Here is a 19,592-nt window from a genome sequence, read left to right as displayed (position 1 = left end):
GTAGGATAGAAATCACACCACATGCCTTTGAAAGTGTGCCTGCCCATCTGTTGGCACTTCCCTTGCAGAAAAGATTGGGTCTTGGCATCCCAAGGGATTAGAAATGACCAGAATATCATTTCTAGATGGTGTATCTATAAAAATTTTAATGACACAGGTTTTTAATTTTTTTATTCCAAGAGAAAAACATACCACTCACTATAGGAAAGTGTGAGGGATTCTAGTGTTTTCTATACTGATGGAATTTGGAGAAGAAATTGAACAAACATTTTGTGTTTGTTTTGATTCTTTGTTGCAGTTTCTTAGCCAAGTCTACCAAATTTGAGGTTATTTAAAAGTTGTGTTTTTAGTTAATTTAATTGCTTGTTGAGGCTAATTTAGTGACGGGAATTCTGTTACAAGAAGGTTAATATGTAATTTGTCCAAACTTACAGAAATACCCCATTTTTACCTCATTTTGTGCCTTGCTTTTTTTGTATTTCACAGATAATGTGTTTTTTACAAATTGAAGGACTGTGGCAAGTCTTATGTTATTTCTAAAAATGCATTTGATCACTTCTTGCCTGCCTTACAATGTGGTCATTCTCACAGTATTTCCAACTTTTTCATAATTGCCCGCTACAGACTGCAATAAACATAACTTACATGCACCGATAAACTCAAAAGCTTATGTGATGCACTTTATTGTGATAAAAATTGCTTTAGTGTGGTTATCTGGAACGGTGCCTGCAGGTGTCCAGCACTATGGAGAAGTGCGGGGGGCCCCCCCCCCCCCATCTTAGAGACCACTGCTTAAACGGCTGATACATTTTTGAGGTAATGGCTGCAGAAGGGCAGAAACAGAGTTGGCTATTGTGTACGCTCTGCAATGCCAAGTTGGTAATCAAAATTTTTATTATAAATCAAAGAATGGGAAAGGTTGCTTTTCAGTGTTGGCAAGTTTTTCAAGGAGCTTTGTTTTTTAAAAACTGCAAGTTTGATGAAGTGCCATATATGGGATCCAGGAAATTACTTTGAGTGACTTATTTATCTAGGTAGACCCTTCCTACTTTGCAGCCATGTTTTTATTTCAACTGAAATGTTTTCAAGGTAGATTTTGCTCTTTGTATAACAGCAAAGTAGGAGCAATAAGCTCGATAGTAACGGATTTCCTTATTGGGCTTATATAACTACATGGGCTACAAAAGCCTCTAACACGGTAGTTAAGCAGTTGGTTGTTTTCCGAAATGGGTGTGGTCTGAACTCACCAACTGCACTCAAGAGAAAGATGTCATTCTGCTTTCAAGAAGTTTACAATTTTGGGGCTGTTCTGTCGGTGCGAGAGTGTCTTCATGAGCCTGAAGTATGGCAGTGGGCTTGGTGTAATATGCCTCACATTGGAAAATGGATTAGAAACACTGATCCAGTGGAGAAGTTGAAACTACATTCTTAGGATAAATTTCTAGAGTGAGAATTACATGAGAAAAAAATAGCACGAAGTTTCCTTCTTCCCTTTAAAAAGGGGCACTTGTTTTTTTTTCAAAGAGGTTTGCTAAAAAAAAAAAAAATCTTTGCAAGGCTTTGAAAAGTTCATGGAATAATGGGATTAAAAGGGAATGGGTGTTGTACCATGAACTTTTCAAAGCCCCTTCATAAAAAGTTATTCTTAAAATTGGTTTTTGCCATCATTAAACATAAAGTCTTAAAAATGTTAGCTAATTTGACAGGTATTTCTTTTGAATCTACTTTGCTTTATCGGAATTGACCAGTTATTAACATATAAGAAAGTTTAACTTTGAGAGCAGTATGATTTAGGAAATGAACTTTAGAAAGAAAGATCTAGGCTTGTTTGTTGGCCCAAATGTCTTTTCTTTCTTTCTAAAATGGGGAACGTTTTTATTTTTAATATTTTCTTTTTATCTTTTAACAAATAATTTTCTTGGGGACTCACAGCTCTTCTAAAAGTCCGTACATCAGTTGTATCAAACACATCAAATGTCTTTTCACCTTGGTCTGTGCACTTGGTATTTTTCTGCTTTAATTCCTTCATGTGATTGAAAGGATAGATTTAATAATGTATGTAAAACTTGTAACTTGTCTGATATGAGCCTTAGGATCACAGCCTCTTCAGCTTGCCTGATACAGTGCTCAAAGTGATAGTTCTTATGCCCTTTAGTAGACATTTAATAGGGTTTATGGTGATTGTTTTGCCCAGAATTTTACCTTTCTGCTTCTTGCTCTTCTTTTTCTCCTCAGTGTAAACCAGAATACAAGGTGCCTGGACTTTATGTGATCGACTCCATTGTACGACAATCCCGACATCAGTTTGGTCAAGAGAAGGATGTGTTTGCACCCAGATTTAGTAATAACATCATTAGCACTTTTCAGAATTTGTATCGATGCCCAGGGGATGACAAGGTATGCTGCTGTTCTTTCTTAAGGGCACATTTATCTTCTTGAGCTTGAGCTTCACCAGGGCCTGCGGATTATGTTATCACATGACTTATGAATGTATTTTCATTTACTCCTATTTCATTCTCATCCTGAACAGTATGTCAACATTTAAAAAATACTTTGACTTAGAGATTTGGATTTGGATTCTATCAATTGAAATAAACAAGGGAGTCTTAAATTTTCGACCTCACTGCTGTTGTGGCCTTCAATGTGAGGAAAATGAGGGGGAGGGTGTTTCTCTTTTAACCCTCCCATTACCATCAAGTCGATGCTGACTCATAGAGACCCTATAGGAAAGGATAGAACTCCAGCTGTGGGTTTTCTGAGACTGTTTATGGTAGTGGTTCTCAACCTTCCTAATGCTGCAACCCTTTAATAAAGTTCCTCATGTGGTGGTGACCCCCAACCATAAAATTATTTTCGTTGTTACTTCATAATTGTAATTTTGCTGCTGTTATGAATCGTAATGTAAATATATAATATGCAGGGTATATTTTCATTGTTACAAATTGAATATAATTAAAGCATAGTGATTAATCACAAAAACAATATGTAATTATATATTGAGAAATATTTATTTCTATTTACAAATTAATAAAATTTTGTTTTGAAGCATGGTGTAGCATGGGTAACAGTCTTAATACAACAACAGTAAACTACATGGCAACATTTTGCAATAGTATGTGTAAAAAGCCAAGAAGGTTGAGATAGCTACTTTCTCACCAGATCAGCATATCTGCATGTGGGTGGACCCGCCTGGAGCCTGATAGAGGAGCCGAGGAGCCGTGTCTCAGTTCCTAAGACCATTGGAAACAGGAGTTTCTTAGGCGATCCCTGTGAAAGTGTTGTTCGACCCCCAAAGGGGTCACGACCCACAGGTTGAGAACTGCTGCTTCATGGGACCAAAAAGCCCTGTCTTTCTCCTGCTGAGCCACTGGTGGTTTTTGAACTGTCATTCCAATGCCTGATCACTGCACCACCAGGCTCCTCTTTTTAACCCTTGTAGAAAAGATTACATGTCTACCATATTCATAGTCATGAATGACATTATTAGTTTGTATGTAATGAATAGATTATTTGATAAAGTATAGCTGTCACCTACAGGCCACGTTTGAAATATCTGGGTATCTGTGGACCTGGCAAGTCTTTGTAGATACATAAGGACATGAGACACTTTCTTAGAGCCCAAGTGTTAGAAAACAAGTTCAATGAGGAGAAATCCCAGCATTCCTTTTATAACTTTCATGTACTTCATTTGAAATATAGAATTTTGTATGTTAATGTAGTTTGAACATAGTTTAGAAATAAGTCATTATAATTGAAGAATTTAAGGCTGAACCAGATGTTTATTGTAAAATTTCATATTTTAGTGTTGCAAAAATATACTGTTAACAAAAGGCTCCCCTTTTTTCTTAATTTCATCCTCTAGAGAATTTTCTTCATCGACATGGTTTTGTCACATATCAGTGATTCCACCTTTTTCTTTAATTCATAAATTTTGTTTTTTTGTGATTCCTACGTACCTTTTGTTTTTTTTGTAACAGATGAAACAGTTACTTTCTAGTTAGTCATTTTTCCTTTATACCTGTATACAAGAGTGTTACATGCTATAAATCGGTGTGTGTGGTTCACATTTTCCAGTGCCAAACTCAAGAAAATGTGTGCTAACCAACACTGCTGGGCAGAGCTTTCATAGTATGCATTCCCCCCACCAGGCGAGCATCATTGAACAACTCCCTCTGAGTTAGTGCACCCAGTGACATCCCCTGGGAAGGTTCTCTCATCACTGTGCAATGTTTTGTGAAAGCAGTTTCGGTCTAACCTTTTTGTGATGGCCAATTTCACAGAACCAGCGTGCAGTTGTGAAATTTTGTTTCTTGTTAAAGAAAAATGTCGTAGAATCTGTTGAGATGTTGAACATAGTTTACAAGGACAGTGCTATGGGAAAAACTCAGTGTACAAGTGGTTTTCTCATTTCGAAAAAGGTGAAATGTCCATTGATGACAAACTTCGTTCTTTAAAATTTGAGCATTGGTGCTCGAAGACTGACAACCGACCATTGAAGAGATGGGGAAGTTATCTGGACAATCTTGGAGCTCAATTCAGAGAATTTTAACAGAAGATTTGGGATTGAGAAGGATCGCTGCAAAATTTGTGCCTCGGGTTCTAACTGACCAGGGAAGTGTGTCCAGTGGAAACATGTCGTGCTTTGAAAGAATAGCTCTGAAGCAACCCAGACTTTTCCCCCAAGGTCATTCCTGGTGATGAGACATGGTGCTATTCTTATGACCCTGAAAGCAAACATCAGTCAAGCCAGTGGAAGATGCCATTGTCAGTTACCTCACCCCCAAAAGCTCATCAAGTGAAATCAAAGATCAAGATGGTGCTCATTTGGTTTTTGTTTGTTTGTTTGTTTTGCTGTGAGAGGGATCATGCATTTGGAGTTTGTTCCACCAGGTCAGACTGTTCATCAAGCTCTCTATTTAGAGGTTCTGAAAAAATTGCATAACATTGTGTGACAAAATAGGCCTGATTTGTGGCAGTGAGGACTGGTTTTGCCACAACAGTGCCTCTGCTCACCCAGCCATCTTAGTGTGCCAGTTTTTGAGAAAAAATAGCATGCTTCTCTTCTGTGCACCTGAATCACCAGACGTCGCTCCATGCGACTTCTTTTTATTTCCACAAATGAAGAAGGACATGAAAAGACAGCGATTTGATGATGTAGAAGAGGTGAAGAAAAAAATGAAGGAGGTGCTGTCAGCCATTCAAACAAATGAGTTTGAAAAATGTTTCTAAGAGTGGAATTGCAGATTTGACAAATGTATTATGTGTAATGGAGAGTACTTTGAAGGTGATAAGTTTGTTTTGTAAAAAAAATTTAGTTCATAGCTGGGGGGTGGGGGCGGGGGCAGTGTTCTTGTGGTTGTTTTTTTTTTTTGGGACCCGCATTGTGCACTTGTGCTGAGATGCTCCCATTTCAAGGAGTCTAATAACATGCTATACATGCATAGCATGTTTCTTTAACTTTCCTACTCCCCCTACCCTGAATCAGACAATTGATGTTTCTCTCTTAGAAAGCTAAGGAACATTGTGAGGCAGGTGTTTTTTGTTTTTGTTTTTTTGCTGAGCAACATTTTTTTCCAATTACGTCTGATGCTTCTGAGTTCTGTGAAACTTTAGCAAAACTAAGGGAATTTAGGAATTTAGCAGTTGTCATGTGCTAACTACACATTGCTAATTATTAGATCTCAGAATTACCAAAGAAATAATAGGCAATAATGCTCAATCTTTTGAAGTTTATAATATAAAGAGTACAACAAAGAGATAGGCAACAATTAAAATAAATAGAATTTCACAAATTAAGTAAGATTTTCTGTGAAATCTCTTTTGAACCAAAATTAAGTTAGCCACCGAATGGTATGAATAGTAGTGTTATTGTTTGGCTAACTGAAAAGTTGAAGATACAGCTACACCAAGTGGCTCCTATGACATTAGGCCTGGCATTCTATCACTCTGTGATCCTCACTCTGAGGACTAAGATGCGCACATCCAGGCCCTGGTATTTTCATTTGCCTCTTTCCCATGTGAACGTTGGACATCGCATAAGGAAGACTGAAGAAGAATCAATGTATTTGAATTGTGGTGCTAGCAAAGAATATTGAAGGCACCATGGATTCACAGAAAAATGTATAGCCAGAATGTTCCTTAGGAGATTTTGAAAAACCACTTATATGGAGGATTTAATTGGATATTGTTGTAGATGTCATTTCTTGAGATGGCCTGTGTAAATACATATATAGCATGCTTCCCTAACTTCCTTACTCCCTCTACCCTGGAAAACCACTCCAGATTCCTTATCCCTCCGGTTTAAATGTGGTTTGAGTGGCTTGAAGAAAAAGCAGGACAAGTAAAATTGAAATGGTCTTTTAGTTTTTAGTGACACACAAGTTCATCTCAAACAAACAAGAAGTGAGACTTTGAAGTACTTTGGGACATGTTATCAGGAGAGATAAATCCTTGGAAAAGACATCAGGTTTGGTAAAGTTGAAGGGCATTAAAACAAGATGGATTGACATAATGGCTGCAACAGTGTGCTCCAACTGAACAATTGTGAGGATGGTGTTGTATAAGGCAGTTGTTTTGTTCTGTTGTACATAGATGAGGTCACCATGAGTCTGGAGTGATTTGACTACCTGACAACCACCAGCACCAACTACTGTAGAATAACCAACCAGTCTTTGAAAACTATGGAGCCATGTGAAGCTCTGACATACATGGGTTGTCACAAATTGGGATCGACTTGTTGTCAACTAGTTTTGGTTTTTAATGTAAGTGATTTGTAGAATTACTCTCAGGAGAGCTGTTACTGATAAACAAGACATAACTGTCCTAAGATGCTCTAAATTTACATGTTAAAACATTAAAAGTACTAGACAGCCTAATAGTATAGCAGAGTCAGAAATTGAGGGAGGGCTCCTGAGAAGCCTCCTGGTATACTCTCCCAGTTTATAAGTAGAGAAGTCTGTTGTTGATTTGTTTTTATGGACAGAATGGGTCTAAGGCCAGTGATACCAGAAAGGTTATGGAGACAGTAGATGTTTCATGAAGTTTTACAGCAGCTGTGTAAATACGTGGCTGAATGATCTCTTTCCAGAAATTCTGCCAAGTCCATTGGCTGCGAAGCCATCTAGACAGGGATAGACACTAAAGGACAAACAACCCGATGATGGAGGTAGTGGTGACATGCCTGATGGGGGTGGGATTGTTGAGACCGGTATGGAAGAGAGTGAGCTGAACATGAAGAACTGAGGTGGTTCCCTGAGGTCAGGCCAACTTGCCAGTAGCAGCTATGTTTCGTTATTGCTTTGTAGGATAATCAGAGCCTGTTTTAAGACATTAGATAACTTAGAGCCAGTATGCCAGTGACAGTTTCCTACAGAGGAAGAAGACCTAGGAGGAACAAGTAGTGATTTGATGCTAAATCTGCAGTACAAAAGTTTGTGTGTCATTGATTTCAAATGTTTACAGAAATAAGCATTTATGGTGGGTCCAAAAAGGAAGTAAGTTAAATTCTTACTTGAGTTATCCCCTGTCCCTGTCCTTCAATCCTCTACAACACGTGCATTCAGAAAAAATTGCCCTATAATACAGGGACCTTGCCCTGCAGTTGCTTATTTGTCTTTAGCGAGTAGTATGAATGAGTCAAAGTTACAACCCACTGTAATGTACATAAACCCTCCTCAGCACAGGCCTCCAGACAGCCACAGCCATCTTCTCATGAGGGTTGACACGGAAAATAAAGGACACCTACTGTCCTCCCTTGTCTTCAGCATAACAGCGCCTGATTTACTCTATCAGAATGCTTTTGTGTTTAAAATCAGCTAAAGGTAACAAGTGCAAAACTCAATAACCACGAATGTCATGGGTGGAAAGTCCTATGGAAGAATATTTGTCCATTCTTTCATTCCATACCTGAGCAACCTTGAGGAAATGACTGGTAAGATTTTGAAAGCATAAAATTTATAAAAGGTTTTCTTTCTTTTCAGAGTAAAATAGTAAGAGTATTAAACTTGTGGCAGAAGAATAATGTGTTCAAGAGTGAGATAATCCAGCCTCTCTTGGATATGGCAGCAGGGATCCCCCCTCCAGTTGTTACTCCGGTTCTGGCAAGCACCACCACAGCCATGAGCAACACCCCAGGTATGTTGCCCTGAGGCGGTTTGTGCTACAAACATTCAGTTCCCATTTTCCTTTCCAGGTGAGAGCCAGGAAACTATTTTGAAGGAAAAAAATCAATTCGAAATTTATACTTGTGATTCTTTCCAACTTTGAGAAAGCCTTTTGTTTGTTTTTAATTGTCAGAAAGAAACACATCAATGTGTTTGGAAAACGGATGAGTTCCTAAGGCTTCCCCAGGTATAGTTATTTGTCAGCTCTTCACCTTACATACAAATCATCTGATCCGGTGAAGCAGGCTCACTGCTATGGGTGCCATTTCAAACTCAGAGCGACTCTATAGGGTAGAATAGGATTGAATTTCTGAGACCTGTAAATCATTATGTGAAGCGGAGAGGGCCCCATCAAGCAGCTGATGGGTTTGAACTACCTAACATAAAGTTAGCTACCCAGTGCTTCACCTACAGTATCATCATGGCTTCCTGATAGAGAAACATTTGTAAGGAGCCTTGGAAAAATTTAGTGAAGCTAAAAATGCTTTAATAATAATGCCAATATCATATTTTGTTAAAGTATTTAAATGGGATTTAACACTTTTCATTGTAAACCAAGAATTATAGTTGGTAATATTTTGATATATATCAGGGTGTTTTTGCAACCTACATATAGAATTACATTTTTGAACAAAAAACGATATTGTGTTACACATACTGTTCTTTATTTTGCATATGCCTGTATCGTTGGGCATTGAATAAGGAAGACTAAAGAAGAATCAGGGCCTTTGAATTAGAGTGCGGGCAAAGAATATTGGACTACACAAAGAACAAACAGCCCTAGAAAGAAGTTGGAGAATGTTCCTGGGAAGTAGGATGGCGAGAATTGTTCCTGGGAAGTAGGATGGCGAGAATTCATCTCCAGCACTTTAAATGCGTTATCTGGACAGACTCGTTCCAGGAAAAGTAGAAGGACAGTGAAAACGAAGACGACCTTCAAGATTGACTGACACAGTGGCTTCTAAAAAATCAGTTGAGAATAGTGCAGGGTCAGCAATGTTTCAGTCTATGAGTTGGACCAACTAGATGCCACATAACAACATTTTTTATGAATTGGAAAAATCAACAGGGCATTTTGAATAGCCTTCATGTCATTCACTTTTCTTTGGGAGTGAGCTTGTAATTGCTTGAGAATTTTTAATTCTTTAAATGATTTAAAAGTTTGTCCAAATGAAGAGAATTTAAAAATATTTGTATACTTTTGTAAGTATCTTATCAAAAGTCAGTATCACAAGCCTTTGAAACCAACTTACATACTGATTATGCTTTGTTCAAAGGAACTCCTGTGACACCTGTTACTCCTGCCAATGTGGTCCAGGGCCTACCTGACCCGTGGGTGTCTCAGATCACCAACACAGATACACTTGCAGCCGTGGCTCAGATCCTACAGAGCCCTCAAGGCCAACAGGTGATTTGGAATTGATTTTATAAAATACTGCTGAGGGTGTGTGGTTCGTTCTTTTTCATTTTCGAAAGATAAGCTATTTTATATACCACGTTGTGTATCGTAGTGAAGCTTAGTAGCTTTGTAAACGTAGGCCCTTCACATTTCTTAGACTTCTCCTGTGAATACTTTTTTAAAAAGCACTTTATTGGTTTGAGTGAAAGCTTATGCGGCATATTAATTTCCCATTCAGCAGTTTCCACAATTTTGCGTGGTATTGGCTGTTGCCCCTGCACTTTGTCAGCATCTCCCACCTCAGCCTCACCTTCCTGGTTTCCGTCCCCTGTTTACCGTCTCATCGTTGCTTTTGGGGAAACATTGCCTCTTTGGTCTCATATAGCTCATTTTTCCAAATTGGAGCACATTCTTTGTGTTTTTATTTTATAGGCTAATCTATAGTCTTTGCCTGAAAGATGTCTTCTAGGACTGGCTGCAGTTTAAGACTAAAAAGGTATCCTATTAGGATAGTCTTGAGCTTTTTGATCAGTCTGACCCACTAAGCCTGGACTTTTTAAAAATAAATTTAAATTCTGTTCTACATTTTTCTCCCATCCTTGTGAGCTTTTCTATTTTCTCCCTGGGAAGAGCAGACACGACAGCTCAGCATCATCTACTGCAGGGGTCCTCAAACTGCGGTCCACCGAAGACATTTATCTGGCCCGCTGGGTGTTTTTTACTCAGTTTTGTTTTTTTACTTCAAAATTTAGATATGTGCAATTTGCATAGGAATTTGTTCATAGTCTTTTTTTTAAACTATAGTTCGGTCCTCCAACGGTCTGAGGGACAGTGAACTGGCCCCCTGTTTAAAAAGTTTGAGGACCCCTGTTCTACTTCCAGTTGGCAGGCTAGAAAATTTGATGGTTTTTGTTTTTTTTTTGGGTGGGGTTGGGTGAGTAAGTAGCCATTGACAAATTTCATTTCATCTTTAATGGGTTTTCATTGTTCTGTAGTTAAACTCCATTATCTGCAGCGAGCAAGTCTGTATCTATGGTTTAAGTATTTATAACATATAGTTTTCTTTTATTGCACTGGTTGTATGCTCTTGAAAAGATTTTAACACAAGCCTTGAAGGGGCAATCATTCTTTTCTCACACTTCAGTAGAAAGGCAGCTTTCTTCCAGTACGAAGCTGGGTATTTGTTTTGATGTAGTCTTAAAAACATAATTTGCTTTTCTTAGATTATAGCTTAAGTTTAAACCACTCAAAAAAAAATCGGTCTCTGAGTTCAAATTTTCTCAATGTATATGTTAGTATGGTTTTTCTCTTTTAACTGATGATAACAATGGTTATAATAATAGCGTTGTTTATAATGGGTGAGCATTCATTGTTTTCATTGACTAATAAGTCTTATGGGTAAGGTGACCAGATTTTAACATTGGTAAAGCCGGACACCATTGATAAAACTCATATCCTAGCAAAATAGCCACATGGCAGCCGAAGACCATATACCTTAGCTTGTTGTGCATTCTTTCCCAAAATTGGAACTTTTTAAAAACGCCACGGAACACGGGAAAATTGTTAAAAAAATTGGGAATGTCCCGCCAAAAGCGGGAAGTCTAGTCACCTTACTTATGGGGGGAGGTATTCTTAAAGATCACACCCACAACTTGCTTTGTACTAATTCCCTGTCCCTCTTCCAGCTTCAGCAGTTGATACAGACTTTACAGATACAACAGCAGAAGCCCCAGCCTTCCATCCTGCAAGCCCTTGATGCTGGGCTTGTGGTTCAGCTGCAGGCACTTACAGCACAACTCACAGCTGCTGCTGCTGCCGCCAACACCCTGAATCCCCTGGAACAGGGTGTCTCCTTTAACAAGGTAGAACTGTGATGTGAAGACATGACTTTTGTATGAAGCATACTAGAATCTGTTTTATGATCTGCCTCTGCCGATTCTAATTGTACAGATTGCAGTTTACTATATCTTCTTCCACTGTGAAGTTGAGTCCAACTTGAGTGACCCTTTAAGACAGAGTCGAGCTTCCTCTTTAGGTTTCTGAATCTTTTTAGGGGAAGAGACAACCTCATCTCTCTCCCTTGGAGTGGCTGTTGGGTTTGAACTACAGACCCCTTGTGGTCAGCAGCCTAGCTTGTAACCCACTTCACCACAGCCCTTCCGTTTTACCTTAGAGTTGTAGTAATAACCCTCTGTACTGCCTAAAGGAGTCCTGGTGGCCTACTGGGTTGATGCCTGAGTTGTGGACCACAAAGTCAGCAGCACCAACCTCCATGTGGCTCTCGGGGAGGAAGATGAGGATGGCTGCGTCTGTAAAGACCGGCATGGAAAACTCGTAGGGGCAGTTCTGTCTACTCTGTCCTAAACGTTCATTGTGACTTCAACTTGGCTTCATGGAAGTGAGGTTTTGAGCATAAATTGTGTATAAAAACCAAGCCAAACTCATGGTTGTTAAGTTGATTCTGACTCAAAATGACCCTACTGAACAGAATGGAACTACCGCTATGAGGCTTCCACGTCTGTACTTTTCACAGAAGCAGGCTGCTTCAACTCCTGCAGAGCGGCTGTTCGGTTTGAACAGCTGCTTAATCACTGCAACACCAGGCTTCACAGTGATTCAAAATTAACAACCAAAAAAGACATCTGATATAAATTAAGTAATTTATTTTCTTTTGACTAAATGATAAATTGCCAGTAAAAGTGTTTACTCTTCTGAGGTGAATTATTCTAAATGTTCTAATTTTCGTATGGATGCCACATACGAAAATAAATAAATAAATTATTTACTCTGCTAAAATGAACTCTTGAATATGTGAAATTTTGACACTATTATAATGAATAGTCTTTGAGCTTATTTCCTTTTGTGTTGCAAATATATTATATTTATGATTTATTGTGTAATATGTACAGCAGCCTTGGGTATTTCCTGTCATACTACAGTATTTCTCAGAACTGTTATCCATATTTCTTCTGTTCTTTTCATAGGGAAATGAATATAGATTTATGGGATTATTAGACTTATATGGACCTTTAGTTTCCAAGTATAAATTTTATATTACTATAGTTCTAAATAGTTTGGTCACATAAAGGCCCATTAAGGGGAGCCATTCAGAAAATAATGCAACATTTTTAGAACTGTGCTTGAATTGCATTTTATTATTCCTATGCACAGGTGTTTTAATAAGCTACATAATTACTTTACTCTTTTTTCTATGATGCAAGAATGTCAGTGTTTGTCCTGATAACGGTGTGATTTGTGAGCTATAACAATGAATTTCAAAGTACATTTTAAAGAATGTAAATATTTACTCAAATGAAATGTTTTAATCTATAAAATAAGTTACATATTATGTGACATAATTAACTTTATGAGGGTTTTCGTGATGTGCAAATTAATCTTTGTAACTTAGATTTGTATGACTTGTTTTTAATTTGTCTTTTCTTTCTCCTTTGCCCCTTGCCCCCAGAAGTTGATGGATAGATTTGATTTTGGAGAAGATTCTGAGCATAGTGAAGAATGCAAAAAGGAAATTCCAACTTCTCAACTGTAAGAATTGTGATTTTTCATTCAGACTAATTTTATAAACAACAACATTAGGTACTACTTTGCCACCTGAGCTGCTGATTTGACTTTGAATACGTTAGAGTTTATGATTTTGGTCTTTTTTGGTCTACCATCATAGAAAGGTGAAGGAGTTGCTATCTGATCTCCCTGTATTGTTTTTGACTCTCCCTCAGATTGTGTGTTTATTTTGGATACTTCAAAGTTCCATATTGGGAAATATGAGTATTGCTGTTATTGATGAATATGGATATTGTTATTATTGATAAATTTGGTTGGGTAATTTTTCTGTGTGTTCCAGACAATATGGTATGTAAACTTGTAAGAACATTTGAAATACCAGGTTAGCAGTTTACTTGTAGTAACAAGGACCATGTGTTTACTTACGTGAGTGATTCCCCCATCCCATTTCCCAACCAAAGAAAGAAAATGCAGTAACAGCCTATTCTGCAGAGCCACAGCTTCTGTGAGGGTGTGTGAGTGGACCAGTGGGGGAGGAAGGTGTTGGGGTGGAGGTGAAGCTGTGATAGAAGGTGGAAGAATGACGGAGGGTGGATGATGGGGGAGGAGACTATGTGGCTCTGCGTCAAGCAGATGTTACTCTTTTATGCATTGGGATAACACGCAGGGTGACATTTGATAGCGCCGCTCTACTTGACAAAATTATAAACCTAGTACTTTATATTATAAAGCTTAAAGTTAGAAGAATCATTTGAGATTATTTATAGTAACTCTTCTAAGCAGTTTAAACATCTCCTTTAACAGCCCTGGCAAGCTCATTTGTCCTGTTTAGTGTTTTCTAGGTAAGAAATGAACTATTTGGAATGTTCTTTTGTTTAAGTGAATTCTGCTCCCATAACTTTTGTATACTAGTCCATGGTTTGCTTTCTAAAGCCAGGAAACAAATGTTGCCCCATTGATTGTCAGATCCAGCCTTTCAGAATTTGAAGATAGGTATTGTTCTTCCTCGTAAGTTTATTTGCTCCAGATGAAGTATACTTTCCCCCAGCTTTTTCAAGACTTCTCACCATCCTGATTACCCCCTTTGGGGTACCCTCTTTTTTTATTCATGTCTTACTTTGGCACCCAGAATTCCAGGTGGGAATTCACACAGTGCAGTTAAAATATTTTTCCTTGTATTTATATTTAAGCACTATATTTCTGCTAGCATACCTGATAAAGTCTCTGATTATCTAAATAAAACAGTGATTTTTATAATGTTTCTGATCAGTTGCATTGTACATTTTACTTACACTCAGACAATTTCCCCCACTTTTTCTGTGCTGTCCCTGGGTTGCGCAGGTGGTTTGTGATAGACAACTAACCTACTAACTTGAATGTTTATGGTTTGAGTCACTCAGTCGTGTCACAGAAGCACAGCCTGACGATCTGCTTCTGAAAAGATAGCCAACACCGCCCTCTGCACAGGTCTACTCTGTCACACGTGGATCAGCAGGAGGCGGAACTGAGTTGATAGCATCGAGTTTAGTGGTTAGAGGAATGAAAGTGACAATACTTAAATAAATTAATTGTTCTTATATTGTGCTGAGTTTTGAAAACACTGATGTTAATAAATAAGCACACATTGATCTTCGTAATATGAAATAGTAATATCGGATCTTTAATATGTTTTCTATTGGAACACTAATGAAGAGTGTTTTACGGTCCTAAGTTTTCCATTTTTGATATTAACTACATTGAAGAGCAAACACTGTTAGCAATGTATGCTTTTTAAAAATCTTTTTCTGTGTTTAGTGAGTTTTAACATATATGACCCCCTTTCCTTTTTAGTCCTCACGTTTCAGAATCGGTGAACAATTCCATCTTTCATCAGATAGCCGAACAGCTCCAGCAGCAGAACTTGGAGCACCTCAGGCAGCAGCTACTGGAGCAGCAACAGCCGCAAAAGGTGAGAGTTAGTGCTCTCTGTACCCTTAGCCTTTTATCTGTCACTCGCTTCCCTTTCTAAAGTCCAGTAGTAAGCCTACAGCTGTACCAAGAGCCCTCAAAGTTGAACAAGTTCATCTTCTTTTCCTTTTTGAGAGCTCTCTCATATAGCACTAAATAGATCAGTCTTTTCTGAGCTTTTCATAATTATTTTTCTGTAACCAAAGTCTGTTCTGGCAATTTAGGATTCCATTAAGAACATTGCAGAAATGAATACCCCTAAGCTTGGAATGTAGGGCAGAAGACAAATGGTGTTTCAGAGTTAATGCAGAAAACGTTGCATGATTTTTACCAGAATTCCCTGCCACGGTGATGGTGAATGTACTGCTTTTAATGAAACCCCTGCCAGGTGGCAGGAACATTGTCAGGTATGTTATAGATGTACAGTCCATGCACAGCAAGCACGTGGCAATCACATTCCACCAGACAACTTAGACTTAGCAGAATGAAACACATAATGCAACACCAAACCGCTAATATCCCATATCTTCGTTCTTAGGATACATTCATATTTTACACATAGATGAGAAGTTTTAAACACTTCTAAGTGAAGTGTAGTATGCCATTGATTTGTCAGACTCTAACAGTTTTTAGCACTCTTTCCTAATGCAAATAGTACATGAAAAATGGGTATTAATGTTTACTGAACTGGAACTTATGTCTGGAGTTAAGGAAAAAGAATTCTATACCTTATTTTCAGTCTCTGATTCTGATGGGAGTCAGAGTGGAGCCGTATGTGCTGTCAAATATATTTGCCTGAGAATTTAGGAACTTACACACTGAAGAGCAGCAGGGATGTTGCTTAAGAAAAACTCAAGTTGTAACTAAGCAATGGGAGCAAAACCACGAAGTCCCAGAGGAATCCCCATTGTAGACATCAGTCTTGGGGTCAGCACTTGGCACCTCATCTGAACTGCTTGGGGTACTCACAAAAGGGCTACACTGAAAGTCTAAAGGTTTAATGGGGGCAGGGCACTAGACCGCCCCATCCCTGGCCGCACGAAGAGCAGTAGGGACTTGCAGGAGGTGTGCCTCTTGGTCTCGGATGCTAAGGAATAAAAGGGAATAAGGGTAAGTGGGTCCCAGTATATGGAACCCTAAATGAAAAGGGGATTCGACTGATATATTAAAAGGTCCTGCTCACTATTGAACAGAGAGAAAACAATTAGTCTGTGAACTATTTGTATAGTCCTGTTTGTTTTTTTCTCCCTCTTTTGCTGCTTGTCTAGATAAGATAGGTGGGATAAGCAACCCTTCTGGGAGGGATGGGAGGGGAGTGGTGTGCCAGTATCCACAGGGATGGGATTAGCTAAATGGGTACCTAAGCAAATATGAAGAAAGCTGATATTGCTCTACTATTAAAAGGTCTGGGGTCTTAATAGGCTTGTAGCTTAAAAAGTGGCCATCTCGCAGGGAAGCAACAAAGCACACATGGGAGAAGCACATGAGCGTGTGTGATCATGAAGTGTTGATGGGGATAGGTATGAGAAATTAAAAAACAAGCATCAAATTGACACGAAGGAGCGTGGACAGAGACCCAAAACCCACCTGTATGATAATTGGACAGTCCCTCACAGAAGAGCCACACAGAAGGGATGATAAATCTAGGGAGTGTTATATTTCCTCCCCTTACTCTTATGGTCTTTGCTTTACCTCATTAATCTTGTTAGACCTGCTTATATTCATTTGTACAATTAAGAGCATTCGATGCATGAAAGCCAAGATAGATAACCCTTCAGAAACAGTTATGGGAGTAATGATTCCGAGGGTTCCGGAGGGGGGTGAGGAGCGTAACAGTGATGACTATATCACCCCACTCGAGGGGAATGAATAGCAGAATTGCAGGTGAATGGATACATTGGATGGTGTAAGATAATGGCAAATGCCCGCGCGCACACACACACACACACACACACACACACAAAAAAAAATAGGGGTTCCTGGAGGGGTAGGGTGTGGGAGGGAGAGGCTAAAGGTGGGCTGATATCAAAGAAATCAAGAAGAAAAAATGTTTTAAAACTGATGGTGGTTGCAATTGTAAAATTATGCTTGACCTGACTTATAGATTGTTATATCTGCAAGAGCTCACAATAAAATGATTAATAATAAAACAAAAAGAAATAAAATATGTTGTTAATGATGAAGTACAAACTCAGAACTGTTAAACAAGAGATAGTATCCAAGCAGTAGATTTGCTTAGTTATAAGTTACATTTATCAATTCTGCAATGACTGAAGTGAACCTTACTGTGTACTAGAGTGAGACCAGAAGAATCTCATCTGCTATGGGACAGTCTTGGGCATCATTACTTCGTGTATAATTTCTACAACTTCTGAGCATACAGTAATAGGATCATTTTGATACTAATAGGAGTTCTTAAAAGCACTTTGTATTAAAAGCTGACTCCGATGAAGAAAAGGGATTAGAGAAGAAAACAATCATTTCTCATGTATAGGGCAGATAGTGAATAAATCCTCCAACAAAGCAGAATCAAGAAACATATCAACAAGTTGAAAATCAAACTTAATGATCATGTGATTAACTTTAAAAAAAAATACATTCATTGGGTCCTCTTACATCTCTTTATCACAATCCATACATTCTTCCAGTGTGTCAGGCACATTTGCACATATGCCTCCATCATCATTTTCAAAGCATTCTTTTCCCACTTAAGCCCCTGATATGAGCTCCCCATTTCCCCCCCACTCCCCCGCCCTCCCTCTGTAATTAACTCTTAACAAGGAAACCACTTATATTGGTGTATTTAAGATAGGGTGTAAGAGGCAGAAAAAATGAGATATTTGTTTTTTAGTAAGCTCTCTTACTGTGGCTGCTTAAAAATTATTACAGATAACTGAACAGAACTGATAGTGTCACTCTACTCATTGCAGCTCTCACCACCCCTAGAGGCCCTGTTGAGGTCTAGTCTCTGTAAATACTAGTGAACTATTGACACACTGGAGCACTTTGTGAGAATAATGAGCTAGAAATCATAAGGGGAATTGTTTTTGTCTTCAGTAAGTTGGAATTGATGATTTTAATATTTGTTATATCAGAATATTTAAGTGTCAGAGCTGTCCCTCCAAATGGCATGCTGGTGATAAAAATGGTAAATAAAAAAGTCTTTTAAAAGAACATTAAGACTCTAGAGATTTAAAGAAGATTCAGTCACTTTAGGGCCTAAAGCTTAGGCGTTCTCTGTAATTTTGAAACTATGATTTCTGAAATGATAATATACAGAGAAATTTGATGGAAAGAGTAGAATTGAACACGATGTCTTCCAAGATGTGATATTAAGATCTATCCATTTCTATAAATGTCTGAAATAAATGGAGATGGTCCTGAGATTAATGGCTTATTAGGTTCTTGAAGATAAAGTCTCTCTTGTCGATTAGACTGACAACATGGAGGAAAATAGATTCAGACTCGATTGAAGTGTAGGAAACTTCATGCTGATCCAGAAGGAAGTCGGCCAACTGCCGTTCTCTAGTTTGATTTTATTCAACATTTTTATTGATGCTTTGTATGAAATCATGCTAGAAGGAGCCAGGATTTCTTCAACCAGGATGTGTACCAGTATACCAGGAGGGGTAGTCAATTGTCACCAGAGAGCCCTCTTAAGTTTTTTTTTTTTTTTAGTCTGCAAAGTTACCAGTTTAAAACCATCAATCTTTCTGCACAAGAAAGGGCTTTCTACTCCCATAAAGGGTTAAGAGACTTGGAAAACCCACGGGAACACTTACACCCTGTCTTATAGGGTCATTATGAGTGCCAAATTGAGGCTTCTTCAGAAGCCACACATCCCTTTAGCATCCAGGTTATTCTTGCAGTGTAATGTGAGACAAGACCCCCCTCATCGAAGGCAGAACTGAATCTTCTGAGTACGTATATTTATTTATAATTGACCAGTTTTTGTGTTTGAGAAATATATGCAGTTTGGCCATCTGAAAACTCAGTCTGCAATTTCAATTGTAGGATACATTTTATTGTTTCGATTGTAGCATATGAGATCCTGCTCTTCCTATCTTTTTCTCTGTTTAATAATTCCTCTCACTTTTCTGTTGTGAGAAATCTGAATATTCAACTGTGTTCAAGGAAAGATGGAAAGATAAAAGACTTAAAAGATTATATATTTAGTCATGTGTGAACTTTCTTCAAAAGTGAAGCAGTGTTTAAAACTGCAGTGAAACGGATTTATGATTGATTTTACGGAATTCTTCTGTTACCATTCTTTGATTTTTATCTTTTTTATATAATTGAGAATAGTGGATAATTACATAATGAAATAATTCCTAGCTTGAAGAAATAGCAAATTTTTTGAGATACAGGAAAACCAATCTTTATATTTGGTAAGATTTATTAAAGGGACCAATGAATCTTCAAGGTAGAATGTATTAAAAAAATTTTTTTTTAATCTTTTTTTTTTGAAACATTTTATTAGGGGCTCATACAACTGTTATCCCAATCCATACACACATCAATTGTGTAAAGCGCATTTGTACATCATTCTCAAAACATTTTCT

General features: G+C 38.1%; 1 protein-coding gene across 4 annotated transcripts in view; it reads left to right on the top strand.

Annotated features, from left to right (window-relative positions):
* The window catches only part of SCAF8 (SR-related CTD associated factor 8), a 196,093-nt gene that overhangs the window by 43,872 nt on the left and 132,629 nt on the right, over positions 1-19,592 (top strand). For all 4 annotated transcript variants that reach the window (XR_006680462.1, XR_006680463.1, XM_045294340.1 and 1 more), the window contains exons 4-9: positions 2,236-2,397; positions 7,980-8,133; positions 9,440-9,570; positions 11,247-11,423; positions 13,028-13,107; positions 14,914-15,031. Coding sequence is in view for 2 of the 4 variants with exons in the window: in XM_045294340.1 (XP_045150275.1) it covers positions 2,236-2,397; positions 7,980-8,133; positions 9,440-9,570; positions 11,247-11,423; positions 13,028-13,107; positions 14,914-15,031 (822 nt within the window). In the remaining 2 variants the exon portion in view is untranslated. The remainder of the gene's footprint in view (positions 1-2,235; positions 2,398-7,979; positions 8,134-9,439; positions 9,571-11,246; positions 11,424-13,027; positions 13,108-14,913; positions 15,032-19,592) is intronic.

The sequence above is a fragment of the Echinops telfairi genome, unplaced genomic scaffold (genome assembly GCF_000313985.2).
Source record: "Echinops telfairi isolate 266 unplaced genomic scaffold, ASM31398v2 ScPeMD7_3533;HRSCAF=4204_0, whole genome shotgun sequence".
Lineage (NCBI taxonomy): Eukaryota > Metazoa > Chordata > Mammalia > Afrosoricida > Tenrecidae > Echinops > Echinops telfairi.
The sequence above is the reverse complement of the archived record's forward strand: the minus strand, read 5'-3'. Positions and strand labels throughout refer to the sequence as shown.